Raw genomic sequence first — 15,171 nt, 5'->3', positions numbered from 1 at the left:
ATCTCTGAGTGTAAAGTATGAATGTCAGACTGAGTCTTGGCTGTGGGTGGAGATATTCTCTTATTCAGTTCATCTCAGTCAGTGTGTTCACACACATGTCTGAGTCTCAAACCTTGTTGTTGTTCACTGTTCTCTCTCTTTCTGTCTCTCAGTCTTTGACATTTAAAGTACAAAAAAGATAGAAGAGAAATATTTCTAAATGTCATAAGTAGATTTGTATTTTTGATGCTTCCTGTAACAACATACACTTAGCACCAGAGTTCACAGATCAGTTCAAATATTGAACTATATTGTACTAATATTGTAATGAAGCAGTGATAAATGCAACATATTTCCGGTTAAAAAAAAGCACAAGTGCTGTATATACTGTATTTCTCTCATCTTTTAACTGCAGGAGTTTAAACAGTGAAAAATATGTTTAATGTTTTAGACTTTGCAGTTCGGTTGAGGTTCATCATCGTGTCTGTGGGTTTAGCAGCTCTCTCAATAACTGTTGTGTCAGTCAACATATGGACCAGAATCTAAAGGTGAGAACATTCACAGAACTTTTATAAACAAGAAGTTTTGATGATCGTGGATTTCTACTAATGAAGCTAAACTCGACTCTGTTTTTGTGTTTTCAGGGAACAAAACACAGATGGATGACAATGCTCTGAGTTTTAAAACTGAATATTCAAATGTTTATGTTTGTGGTAGTTCACTATTTACTGTGATTATGTAAAGAGAATAAGAATAAACAGTGTTGACAGTATTAGTCTGAAACAAAGGTTGTTAATTTGTTCTATTTTATCTCAGGTATGTTGTGTTGTTTTTCACAGGTGCATAATGATGAAGATGAAGATGAAGGTACGGTGAACTATGAAAACGTTGGAGAACCTTCTGCTTCTGTCAGACTCCACTGATCAACAACTTTCACACCAACATCAACTCACCAGAGTCCACCGCAGTTAAATAACATTTCATCAGATTTTACAGAGTAGTTTAGACAAAAAAGATCATTTTGTGTTGTGATGGGTTTAGGTGAGTGATTCTTTTTTAAACTACAGCACTTGTCAAACTTTTCATCTTTTAAAAAAATGTTTAATTCTTACTTATTGCTTTTTACATGCTTGTTTGTTTCAGTTTTATCATTATTTAGTAGCTCAGACTAATTCATTATTGGCCTCTCTGTCAGAGTTTATTGATTTCTTTATTAAGCCATATGTTGTCACTTTACCAGCATATATTAGACATTCCACTGATTATATTAACAACATTTCATGTCTTACTGACTTATCTGATGATACTCTCTTAGTGATGTTGGATATTGCCAGCCTTTACACAAATATATCACACGACGGTATTTTGGAGGCTTTACACTTTTATCTTTAGAACTGGGAAAATACGTCGTTCTGCCTAATTAGTTAATCATTGATTTAGCTACTCTTGTCATGAAGAACAATTATTTTTACTTTAATGGAGATTTGTATTTACAAGTGTCTGGGATGAGCATGGGGTCTATTTGTTTGCCTAATTATGCCAATCTGTTTGTTGGTTTTTTAAGAGAAATCATGAATTGCATTAATTTTTTCACGTTACTTACAGTGCAGAAAAGGTTCATTTTTGGATATGTGGGTCATAAAAAACAAGTGCACAGTATCCACTACCTTATAGCGTAAGGAAACAGACAAGAATACTCTTTTGTTAGCAAGCAGTTTTCATCCCACCTCACTCAAGAGAGGTCGTTCCAAAAGTCAATATTTTAGACTCTGAAGAATATGCAATACTACCGAAGATTTTATGAAACAAGCTGATGATTTGTCCAGCGTGGGTATCCTACTGAATGGATTAATAAGATTTATGAAACGGCATTGAGAAAACCCTGCTGGCAACTGTTGAGAAAAAGTGAGAAAAAGAGAAAAGAGATTTTCTGTAACTTGTATTACCTCCTATTCTCCCCACTCACATGCCATAAAATCAGTTTTTAGAAAACACTGGCATATTTTAAAATCGAACCCTGAACTAGCCCCGATTTCTTAAAGATCTGCCACTTTTTGTGTACAAATGGGGGGAAAACTTGAGAGACCTACTGGTCTATGCTGATTTTGCACATCACAAGTCTACGCAACCTACACAACAGAAGCTTTTATGCTCCCAACCAGATGGTTACTACCGTTGTGGTAGCTGTGCACACTGCAATAATACTTATAAAACTAACAGTTTTTGTCGTCCTCACACGAATAAAAAGTGTCAGTAATTATGCTTCCACACATGTTGTGTACATGCTGCATTGTCCATGTGGTCTAGTGTATGTAGGCAAAACCACCAGAAAGCTGAAACAACGTATAAGTGAACATAAAAGTGCTAAACGTAGGAATGACAGAGATTATCCTGTAGCTGTGCAGTTCAATGATGCAAAACATGACATTTCAACTTAACGTTTTTGTGGCATTGAAGAAGTCAGCCTACTGTGTAGAGGGGAGATCATGACTTATATTATATAATATTATATATATATATATATATATATATATAATATTATTTTTTTTTGTCTCTTCACCTTTCTTGTCCAGGGACAGATTCTAGGTTACAGTTTTTTTAAGCTCCAACCAGATTTGAATTAGAAATTGAAAATATTGTGTATGTTTATCTTTTGAATGGTAGCTTTTCTTTGTCGTGACTGTGTGCATTTTAAACTATGTATAATGTGCATTTTGTATTTCTTTGTCCATTTATACCTTCGACATAGAGAGCCATGATGTGATTTTGTATGATGATTGATTAAATGAGTGATGTCATTCTGTTGTGTGACCTGATTGGTCCATGTGGGTCAACCAACATATTCAAGATGGTTTCTCCTTTTGTCCTGTGATATAACCTGATGAAGGTCTGTGTACAGAAACGTTTTTCTAAATAAATCTCCTCTAATTGCAACTACAGAAGACAGTGTGCAGGAGTACAGTTTGTTCTGTCATTAGTTGTACATAAAAAGTTATTTTTCAGTAACTGTCATTTTGTATCTCCCTTCATTTGTCAAAGCCTGAGACCCTCAACATAACTGTCAGAAGGCAAACTGAGTAGAGGTGGGATGTGATCATGTGACATCCCTTACTTGGATTGAATAAATGATGTCACCCTTGAGATTCATATTTTAAAGAGCTGAATGACTTAAAACTGTTTGTAAATCTAAAGAGGTTGTAGATCTAGTAAAAATTAACATTTTTAGTTTGGTGCATTATTTTAGAGTTAAAGATTTAAGCACATACACATACATCACACACTCTTCTTGTTGCTGTTGTTTTGTGTGTAAGGCCACTGAGCATGTGCGAGAATGTGGTTGTGGTTGGACAAGCAAGTGAAGCTCTGTCAACGAAACCGCGTTCCTGCACATGCTCAGTGACGTCTGCCTTGAGAACTACTCTCTGGAGACTGGAGACAAAACATGACTGAACATAAGGACACTGATAAGGTGACATTAAACTGCTCTGTGTCGACATATGAACAGTGTAGACAGACAGTGAAGTGGGTGTATGAGGGTAATGATTGGGATGTGAACACTCATCACATAAAGGAGTCACAGTCTTCTTGCGTTGTCACTGTGACGTTTACAACTTCCCATCTTGCTGAGACGTCAAAGTATTCTTTGATAAAAGAAGTATAAAAGATTTCACATCTTTTCTTGTTCTTTAGTTGAAATGTCAACTTTTAAAATGCATCTGTACATGTTTGAGCTGAAATCTGATCTGAAATATCTGAAAGACTACGGAATGAACGGTTGTTTGTGTAAATGTGTGAATGATGTGATGTCAGTTTGATGGGGAAGTAGAAGTAACTCTGCAAATGGAGCATTCATTACAGGCTGACTTTTGTCTTTCAGGGAATATTTCTGCATACGTTCACCTCATGTTCTGGAACTTTAATTATGTTAAACATAGACGTCTGACATTATAACAGTATATACCTGATTTTGTACGTATTTGTTCTGCAAATTATGACATGATGACTTTTAGCCTGATTTCCTTCTTTGAGAGAGAATAAAATAAGATTAGAAGAGAGAGTCAGTATAAATCCACATGTTACTGAGCAGCCATCATGTTGTCTTCACTGTGTAGGCTGATCCTGAAGATGGTGTTTCCTACGTCTCCATCAGCTTCACCAAGAAGACCAACAGTAAAGCCCGGGTAAGCTGAGTGTTTGGTTACACTGGTGTTGTTGCTGAATGAAGGAAAAAGTTTTGTCAGGAAGGAGAAAAGAAAAGAATATTTATTTTATTTTAGTTATTAAATAGAAGCAAAATGATGACTTTCAGATCTCTCAGCTCCTGTTGAGTTATGTTGTTATGCTTTTTCATGTCATTATGTGTAATTTATGTGTGATGCTGTTTCCCTTTTGTTTCCCAGGTTGGTGGTGATGGTGATGATGAAGGTGATGCAGTGACCCACAGCACTGTGAAAGCTTCCTCCTCTTCTGCTGGAGCCTCCACTGATCCCAGTAACCTCTACGCTACCATCAACTAACCCAACAAATAACAGACCACAGGGTTCATATCATTACATTTAAGCAGAACTGAGTGTGCTTGACACATGAAGGGAAAGACAAAAAAACTGTTGGACTGTTGTTCTGGACTTTTTGTCCAGAAAGGGATGTAGTAAGTTAAGATATCCTTAATGAACTCACTATCAGGCACTTTATTGAGCTCAGTGATTGTTGTACTAGTGTTGAGTGAAAGTTAAAATCTTAATTTTCACTGCTATTATATTTCTTCTGGTTGTTTTTTTGTGATCATGTGACATCCCTTACTTGGACTGAATAAATGGTGTCACCCTTGAGAGTCAAATATTAAACATCTAAATGAGTAGAAAATGTAATAAATCTAAAAGGGTTGTAGATCTATTGTACAGTTTTACAGTTAAATTTCCATTTATGTTTCATGCTTCTTTCAGACTATTTTAGAAATTAACATTTGTGTTTGATGTATTATTATAGAGTGAAAGATAAAGACAAATACACACACATACATCACACACTCTTCTTGTTGCTGTTGTTTTGTGTGTAAGGTCACTGAGCATGTGTGAGAATGTGGTTGTGATATGTAGCATGACAAGCTAGTGAAGCTCAGTCAACAAAACCACGTTCCTGCACATGCTCAGTGGCGTCTGCCTTGAAAACTACTCTCCAGAGACTGGATACAAAATAAGTAACCACTAAGTAGGTTATTAGTGATGACTGATTTACATACACACTTCTGGGACAAGCACAGACCAGCAAGCACACCAGTTATCATCAGAAACGTACTGCTGGGGTCTCAGTGGTGATTTTCAGTGATGAAAGCAGTCTCTTTGTCTGGTGCCTTGATAAAGTTTGGCCTGTCTGTTACTGTGAGCCTCTTGTGGTTGTGGTGTTTATCACGTCATCATTAGAGGCTAAAACCTCCAGAGCTCTGCTGCTGTTGTACCCACATTCTCACCAAAACACTTCCTGTTCAGTTCTCAGAAAAAACTGACCTCAAAGGTACAATGAGGGACTAACAGGTCTCAGACCACTAAAACATCATCTTTTCTGTTCTTTCTCAGCTGCTGCAGTATCACCAAGTTGCACCATGTTGAGCATCAAGAGTCAAAGTTTGACTCTTCACCTGTCTGTTCATGTGTGCTGTCAAACATCAACATGAATCCTGTCACGACAGAATCCTAATTCTGTTTGAAAACATCCTTTATACTACTTTTTACTTATCGACATTGCAGTTATGTGGTATATGGGGCGCCACAGAAAATGTTGGATAATTTTTTGAAGGAAATCGTTTGTCGTTGACTGCAAATACTGGTCCTGTGCACAGGATATGAGAAAATCATGTTTTTACATTTGAAAAGCATCACATGGTGAGTTCATGAGTATAAACTTTGAAATACAGGAAGTGCATTGTGGTATTGGTGGTGAGTGGAGAAGTTCAGTCCTCTACAATATCTAATCATTTATGTATTTACTCTTGACTATATATAAGACATTATAAAATTTATAAGATTATATAAGATACTGCAGATGTGAGCGCCAGCTTGCTCGTAAAATGCAAAAACATTCAAATTTAAAGAGAAGAGAAGCTAATACGCTCCGCCTACAAGAAGTTGATAACTTGCAAGTGAGAAAAAATAGACTGAAGCCACAATGAGGAGGAGACATGTCACTCATGACAGGAAGTAGGCAGTGTATTTCTCTGTATGAACCATTTATAAGGACATTTTGAGAGTTAAGAGCGAGAGAAGAAGACAGAGAGAAAGACAGAGAAGCATGATGGTTGAACTCAGATGGATTAAAATGTCTTTATTTCTGATACTGGGGCTTCAGTTTACAGGTAAGATACAAAAATCTGCATTATTACCTTATTGTACTTTATTGAATAAGTTTCATTTTACTGAGACAGTCAAATATGCTGTTTGTTTTTAACATTCACACTACAGTCATATTCTTATTTCAGTTCATTTATCACATTTCTTTCTCAAATTCTCAACAGCAGTAACTGGACAAACTTCCCTCGACATCACTGTCAGAGATGGAGATGAAGTCACTTTGTCTTGTGAAAATGTGATGACTGATCAGGATAAATGTGACAGTACTACCTGGCTCTTCAGTCATTCAAGGACAGCAAGGGTAGAGCTGATTAAACTTGGGCAGATTGGTGAAAATGTCAAAGCTAAATCAGACAGACTGAGTGTTACAGCGAACTGTTCTCTGGTTATAAAGAAGGTCACAGTTGAGGATGTTGGTCATTACACCTGCAGACAGTTCAAATCAGGACAACAACATGGTCAAGACTCTCAGGTTGATCTGTCTGTTGTTACCAGTGAGTATTTACATCATAATGTTTTCAGCTCATACTGTCTTGTTAGAACAATATACTGAAACATTACAATAATTATGATTACAGTGATGAAGTTCATTTTACTCTTGTTGTCTTTCTCTCACAATATCTCCATCTTCACCAGTGACTGAACATAAGGACACTGATGAGGTGATGTTAAATTGCTCTGTGTCGACATATGAACAGTGTGAACAGACAGTGAAGTGGGTGTATGAGGGTAATGTTTCGGATGTGAACATTCAGCACATGAAGGAGTCACAGTCTTCTTGCTTTGACAATGTGACGTTTACAACTTCCCATCTTGCTGAGACGTCAAAGTATTCTGAGTTATTCAAGTGTAACGTGACAGATATTAACACTGGAAAAGTGCAGCTGTTTGCCTTCAGCCCTCAGTCTTCAGGTGAGAAATCTGCCTCATTTAGTTTCTTTTTTTTGCGTGTAGATGATAATTATGTGGTATTTTCTCACCACTGTTTGTCAGTATTTGAGATTTGTCCAGCTGAGGATGCAAGAAAAGAAACAAAACCCAAAACATCAACAATAGTAATAAAGGAGAAAAGCAAATAATTAGAGCCAAACGCAACAGCATCTGCATGAAAATACAACACACAAACAATGTTCTTTTGTTCCAGTTCATCTCTCTGTCTCTTGTTCTTTTCTCATATGTTCAGGTGAGGACACTAAAAGAGCTGCGACAACAAAATCAACACCAATAAAATCAACAACAACAACAAAATTATTAACAACAACATCAACATCAACAATGAAATCAACAAGACAACAAGGTAGTGATTTAACAACTTGTATCTCTGAGTGTAAAGTATGAATGTCAGACTGAGTCTTGGCTGTGGGTGGAGATATTCTCTTATTCAGTTCATCTCAGTCAGTGTGTTCACACACATGTCTGAGTCTCAAACCTTGTTGTTGCTCACTGTTCTCTCTCACTGTTCACAGTTCAGTTCAAATATTGAACTATATTGTATTAATATTGTAATGAAGCAGTGATAAATGCAACATTTTTCATGTTGTAAAAGGCACAAGTGCTGTATATACTGTATTTCTCTCATCTTTTAACTGCAGGAGTTTAAACAGTGACAAATGTTTTTAATATTTTAGACTTTGCAGTTTTGTTGAGGTTCCTCATCGTGTCTGTGGGTTTAGCAGCTCTCTCAATAACTGTTGTGTCAGTCAACGTATGGACAGAATCTAAAGGTGAGAACATTCACAGAACTTTTATCATCAAGAAGTTTTGATGATCCTGGATTTTTACTGATGAAGCTAAATTCGACTCTGTTTTTGTGTTTTCAGGGAACAAAACACAGATGGATGACAATGCTGTGAGTTTTAAAACTGAATATTCAAATGTTTATGTTTGTGGTAGTTCACTATTTACTGTGATTCTGTAAATACAATAAGAATAAACAGTGTTGACTGTATTAGTCTGAAACAAAGGTTGTTTATTTGTTCTATTTTATCTCAGAATCTCAGGTGTGTTGTGTTGTTTTTCACAGGTGCATAATGATGAAGATGAAGATGAAGGTACGGTGGACTATGAAAACATTGGAGAACCTTCTGCTTCTGTCAGACTCCACTGATCAACAACTTTCACACCAACATCAACTCACCAGAGTCCACCGCAGTTAAATAAAATTTCATCAGATTTTACAGAGTAGTTTAGACAAAAAAGATCATTTTTTTAAACTACAGCACTTGTCAAACTCTTCATCTTTTAAAAAAATGTTTAATTCTTACTTATTGCTTTTTACATGTTTGTTTGTTTCAGTTTTATCATTATTTAGTAGCTCAGACTAATTCATTATTGGCCTCTCTGTCAGAGTTTATTGATTTCTTTATTAAGCCATATGTTGTCACTTTACCAGCATATATTAGACATTCCACTGATTATATTAACAACATTTCATGTCTTACTGACTTATCTGATGATACTCTCTTAGTGATGTTGGATATTGCCAGCCTTTACACGAATGTACAGTACTGTGCAAAAGTTTTAGGCACCCTAGATGTTTAGATTTTTATCCATCATGCAATACCATCAGGGAGGTGTCTGATCGGTCCCAAATTTATTCATGACATAACAATGACCCCAAGCATACAGCTAGAGTCATAAAGAACTATTTTCAGCAACAAGAAGAATGATGAGTCCTGCAACAGATGGTATGGTTTGGCCCCCACAGAGCCCTGATTTCAACATCATGGAGTCAACCTGGGATTACATGAAGAAGCACCTGAGAGGGCTTAAATAATAAATCCACAGAAGAACATTCTTTCTCCAGGATGGTTACAACAACCTTCCTGCAAGTTACTATGAAAAACTGTGTTAAAGTGAACCGAGGAGAACTATTGCTGTTTCAAAGGCAAAGCTGCTCACAACAAATATTGATTTCATTTAAGTTTCTGCTGTTTGCTCAACTTTGTAAGAAGTTAATTGATAAATTAAAACAATTTATAGCAATATTTTTGTAAGCATTCTCACTTTACTTTTAGGGCCTAAAACTTTTGCACAGTACGGTATAACATGACGATATTTTGGAAGCTTTACACATTCATCTTTAGAACTGGGACAATACGTCATTCTGCCTAATTAGTTCATCATTGATTTAGCTACTCTTGTCATGAAGAACAATTATTTTTACTTTAATGGAGATTTGTATTTACAAGTGTCTGGGATGAGCATGGGGTCTATTTGTTTGCCTAATTATGCCAATCTGTTTGTTGGTTTTTTAAGAGAAATAATAAATTGCATGAATTTTTTCACCTTATTGAATATCTTTAATAGCAACTTGAAATTGACAATGGATTACAGTGCAGAAAAGGTTCATTTTTTTGGATATGTGGGTCATAAAAAACAAGGGCACAGTATCCACTACCTTATAGCGTAAGGAAACACACAAGAATACTCTTTTGTTAGTAAGCAGTTTTCATCCCACCTCACTCAAGAGAGGTCTTCCCAAAAGTCAATATTTTAGACTCTGAAGAATATGCAATACTACTGAAGATTTTATGAAACAAGCTGATGATTTGTCCAGCGTGGGTATCCTACTGAATGGATGAATAAGGTTTATGAAACGGCATTGAGAAAACCCTGCTGGCAACTGTTGTAACTTGTATTACCTCCTATTCTCCCCACTCACATGCCATAAAATCAGTTTTTAGAAAACACTGGCATATTTTAAAATTGGACCCTGAACTAGCCCCGATTTTTTAAAGATCTGCCACTTTTTGTGTACAAATGGGGGGAAAACTTGAGAGACCTACTGGTCCATGCTGATTTTGCACATCACAAGTCTACGCAACCTACACAACAGAAGCTTTTATGCTCCCAACCAGATGGTTACTACTGTTGTGGTAGCTGTGCACACTGCAATAATACTTAAAAAAGTAACAGTTTTTGTCGTCCTCACACGAATAAAAAGTGTCAGTAATTATGCTTCCACACATGTTGTGTACATGCTACATTGTCCATGTGGTCTAGTGTATGTAGGCAAAACCACCAGAAAGCTGAAACAACGTATAAGTGAACATAAAAGTGCTAAACGTAGGAATGATAGAGATTATCCTGTAGCTGTACATTTCAATGATGCAAAACATGACATTTCAACTTAAAGTTTTGTGGCATTGAAAAAGTCAACTTACTGTGTAGAGGGGTGATCATGACTTATATTATATATATATATATATATATATATATATGAATATAATATTGCTATTATTTTTTTGTCTAATTTTGTCTCTTCACCTTTCTTGTCCAGGGACAGATTCTAGGAGACAGCTTTTTCAAGCTCTAAGCAGATTTTAATTAAAAATTGAAAATACTGTGTATGTTTATCTTTTGAATAGTAGGTTTTCTTTGTCGTGACTGTGTGCATTTTAAGCTATGTATAATGTGCATTTCCCATTTCTTTGTCCATTTATACCTTCGGCATAGAGAGCAATGATGTGATTTTGTATGATGATTGATTAAATGAGTGATGTCATTCTGATGTGTGACCTGATTGGTCCATGTGGGTCAACCAACCTTTTTAAGATGGTCTCTCCTTTTGTCTTGTGATATAACCTGATGAACAGTCTGTGTACAGAAACGTTTTTCTAAATAAATCTCCTCTAATTGCAACTACAGAAGACAGTGTGCAGGAGTTCTTTGTTCTGTCATTAGTTGTACAGAAAAAGTCATTTTCATTTTGGATTGTGTGACATATATCTATATATCAACACATAGATATATAGATATACTATATGTAATTAATATATGTTAATGTTATGTTAATGCTATTTTGTTTCCTTGACTCTTGATGCTTTGGCGATATTGTTGTTGTGACATGCACACCAATAAAGTGAATTTGAGTTTGAAAAAATTTGACATCTTTTAAATTGTGTAGAATAGACTTAACTGAGCTGGGAGCTCTAATAGAGTCAGTAACTGTCTTCTCTTTATTATAACTGATATTATACTACTGGCCAGTATTTCTCTATGTTTCCTTGCTGAGCTGCAGATGACGGATGATAACACAAAGACGGAAACTTTGGGAGATTCCCACTTGATTTGAAAAACTGAGACTGCTGAAGCCTCATATTAACTTCAGATTAATTTAAGAATACATTTTTTACAGAATGAGGAGTTTGTTCCCATCTCTGACACTGGAAGCATGTTAGAGGCTAGCAAAACCTGTTCCAATATATGTGAGCACCTGACTGTTGTTTAAAGACAGACCTGAAAAAATGTGAACCTATCCTTTAAGCTGCCTCCCCTCATACTGTACATTGCTGTTGTAAGAATTTTATGTTTATGGTACCTTTTCCTAAATAAGCTTTCTTGCACAGACATAAATATAAATCCCTTTTGTAAGATAGAGAATATGTTCAGTCATCTGGTAACTACAAATCTGAGCAGACACAAAAATGATGTGGTGTTCCTCAGGGGTCAATTCTCGGGCCTCTTCTGATCGATCTCTACATGCTCCGACTAATTCAAAACATGCAAACATTTCAAGAATATAAATACAAATACTCTACAATAGTGAACAAGTGTGGTGATGCAAAAGTTTGTGGCCTTGACATAATTTGTAGGTTGGAGAAAAATATAAAAACATGTCTGCTTTGACCTTTGTGACCTTTAAAGGTTCAAATGTTTTATCAGTTTTGGTCACACCTGAAGTCACATTTTGATAATGAACATGAAACATCAGCTCTGCCTCTAATAAATCCAGCTTGTGCGTTCTCCATGTTGTTACAATATATTTGTGCCTTGTAGTTGTTGTAGTCTGATATTCAGTTTGTCATTGATTGTTTGGGTTATAAGGGGAGGCAGATGTTTGATAGTAGTGAGCTGTCAGCATTTTTTTTATCTTATTCTGAAGAATAGTAATGATGCAGATATAATACTTGCTGATTATTCCATATGTTTTAAAACTTGTTAATTTAGGACTTTCATGGAAAACTGCTGCACTGCTGATCATTGCTATTGCTGATATAAGTGTCGATAAACTTACTAAACTGAAAACTAAACTGAATTACATATCTCCCAGCTGCATCAGAGAGTCAATCACTAGAGTATGAAAGACTCTTTTCACCTACTATGACATATAAATGCACAATAGTATCATGTAAAGTGCGGTACTGCAAAGGGACAGAATTTCTACAGGAGCAACCACTAGATGGCAGCTCAAGCAGGATTATTATCCTGGCTGTAGTTACTCTGTAAGGAACTTTTAACTGTCATTGGGTTAACCATGTCTTAGAGCAGTGCACTCTGTGTAGCTAAATACAGCTTGTTCATTATCTTGGAGTGATTGAGTTGTTTTCAACACAACTGAAATGAGTGTCTCTTTGTCTTTTACCTTGATGAAGTGTGGCCTGTCTGTTCTTGCAAGCCTAAATTTTGGGCTGGTTCTTGCAGCAAAGTCAGAAAGCTAACTGTGACAATGTCTGTTTAGAGGAGACATATTATGTTTTCCTTATTTTCAGACATATATATAATGTCACAATATTGGATGTTCATGTTAAAAGTGGCCGATGTGTCAAACAACGAGGTAAACATATGTAGCAGTAATCCCTGTGCACAAAAAGCAGTGACTTCAGACTGCTCTGAACGCTAAGTTTCCAAGGTTTTTTTCTACTTTCAGCCCGAGCTGACGGCAGTTTCATGACGGATTTATTTATATGGACATCTGCTACATGCACAGCATGCAAATTCGCTGTTCTGCTCCAGGAGTAGTTACACCAAGCTATGAGTCCATTACACAGCACAGCAAAGTAAAATAAGTAGTTTACTTGTTGGAGGTGTGCTGGTTGTCTGCAGATCTTCATAAAACATCTCACTGTGACTGTTTCTGCTTTTACTATTCTTCCCTGGGTTATGTCTAACTGATCCGCTGAACAAATATCTCCAAATATCTCCATATGTTGGTGTTTAGCACCACTAATGAAGCTCCACTAATTCAGTGAGGAACACGTTTCACTTCCTGTAAATTATTCACAATAAAAGTCTCCCGTTATGTAGTCATTTAAAAGCTTTTAATTTGAAGTAGTAAAACAGGAAATGTCTGGTTTACATTGATGGTAAAGTTACACAACTCTGATACCTAAAGCTGGCCAATCAGAACAGAGTGGGCTCATGGGGAGGGGGGCCTTAAAGAGACAGGAGCTAAAAGGGAGCGTAAAGAGAAACTGTGTACATGGAGGGGCTGCATAAAGGCCCAGTATGAGATAAGTAATGAGTTTTTTGAACTGTGAATCATGCAGAGCTACTCCAGTTGAGTCCAACAATAAAGATTTAGAGCTGAACTAAGCATAATAGGTCCTCTTTAATTATTGCTCGTCCCACTAACTCGACTCAACCTGGGATCCAGAAAATGTAAGTTTTTAAAGATTTATTCATTGCTAACATATATTTTTGTGTCAAAAGAGTAGACACGTGAACATTACCAATATTAACCAACACTGGGGAGAAATATGACAAAAAAAGTCTTTTGTTAAAGTGAAATCATTTGCCTTAAAATGCAAATACTGCTACTGTACACAAGGCATGAGAGAACAATGTTTTCACATTTTAAAAGCATCACATGTTGAGGTCATGATTATAAATACAAGCTTTGAAATACAGCAGTGGAAAGGAAGTGGTCTTGGTGGTGAGTAGGTGGAGACATTCACTCTTAACTCCTACAATATGTAATCATTTATGTATTTATTGTAATATAAGATATATATCTTATATTTATTATAATATAAGATATTTTATAGATTTCTAAGATTATATAAGATACTGCAGATGTGAGCACCAGCTTGCTACAAAATGCAAAAACATTCAAATTTAAAGAGAAGAGAAGCTAATATGCTCCGCCTACAAAAAGTTGATAACTTGCAAGCGAGAAAAACAGACTGAAGCCACAATGAGGAGGAGACATTTCACTCATGATAGGAAGTAGACAGTGTATTTCTCTGTATGAAGCACTAATGAGGACATTTTGAGAGCTAAGAGTGAGAGAAGAAGACAGAGAGAAAGACAGAGAAGCACGATGGTTGAACTCAGATGGATTAAAATGTCTTTATTTCTGATACTGGGGCTTCAGTTTACAGGTAAGATACAATAATCTGCATTATTACCAATTGTACTTCATTGAATTACTTTCATTTTATTGAGACAGTCAAATATGCTGTTTGTTTTTAACATTCACACTACAGTCATATTCTTATTTCAGTTCATTTATCACATTTCTCTCTCAAATTCTCAACAGCAGTAACTGGACAAACTTCCCTCGACATCACTGTCAGAGATGGAGATGAAGTCACTTTGTCTTGTGAAAATGTGATGACTGATCAGCATAAATGTGACAGTACTAACTGGATCTTCAGTGGTTCAGAAAGCACAGCAGCAGTAGAGCTGATTGAACTTGGACAGATTGATGAAAATGTCAAAGCTAAATCAGACAGACTGAGTGTTACAGTGAACTGTTCTCTGGTTATAAAGAAGGTCACAGTTGAGGATGTTGGTCGTTACACCTGCAGACAGTTCAAATCAGACAAACAACAATATCAAGACTCTCTGGTTTATCTGTCTGTTGTTACCAGTGAGTATTTACATCATAATGTTTTCAGCTCAAACTGTCTTGTTAGAACAATATACTGAAACATTACAATAATTATTATTGTATTATTATATATTACACACACATGTCTGAGTCTCAAACCCTGTTCTCTCTCTTTCTGTCTCTCAGCCTTTGACATCATTTAAAGTACAAAAAAGATAGAAGAGAATATTTCTAGATGTCATGTGTAGATTTGTATTTTTGGTGCTTCCTATCTCTAGAAACATGCACTTA

General features: G+C 36.0%; 1 protein-coding gene across 1 annotated transcript; it reads left to right on the top strand.

Annotated features, from left to right (window-relative positions):
* The first annotated feature begins 6,243 nt into the window (after nucleotides 1-6,243).
* LOC122965659 lies at nucleotides 6,244-7,806 on the top strand. Its single transcript, XM_044329813.1, has 4 exons — nucleotides 6,244-6,328; nucleotides 6,488-6,817; nucleotides 6,960-7,235; nucleotides 7,790-7,806. Exons 1-4 carry the CDS (start codon nucleotides 6,265-6,267, stop codon nucleotides 7,804-7,806), a joined length of 687 nt encoding a protein of 228 aa, XP_044185748.1. The 5' UTR covers nucleotides 6,244-6,264.
* Nucleotides 7,807-15,171: the final 7,365 nt, after the last annotated feature.

Source organism: Thunnus albacares, chromosome 16 (genome assembly GCF_914725855.1).
Source record: "Thunnus albacares chromosome 16, fThuAlb1.1, whole genome shotgun sequence".
Lineage (NCBI taxonomy): Eukaryota > Metazoa > Chordata > Actinopteri > Scombriformes > Scombridae > Thunnus > Thunnus albacares.
The sequence above is the reverse complement of the archived record's forward strand: the minus strand, read 5'-3'. Positions and strand labels throughout refer to the sequence as shown.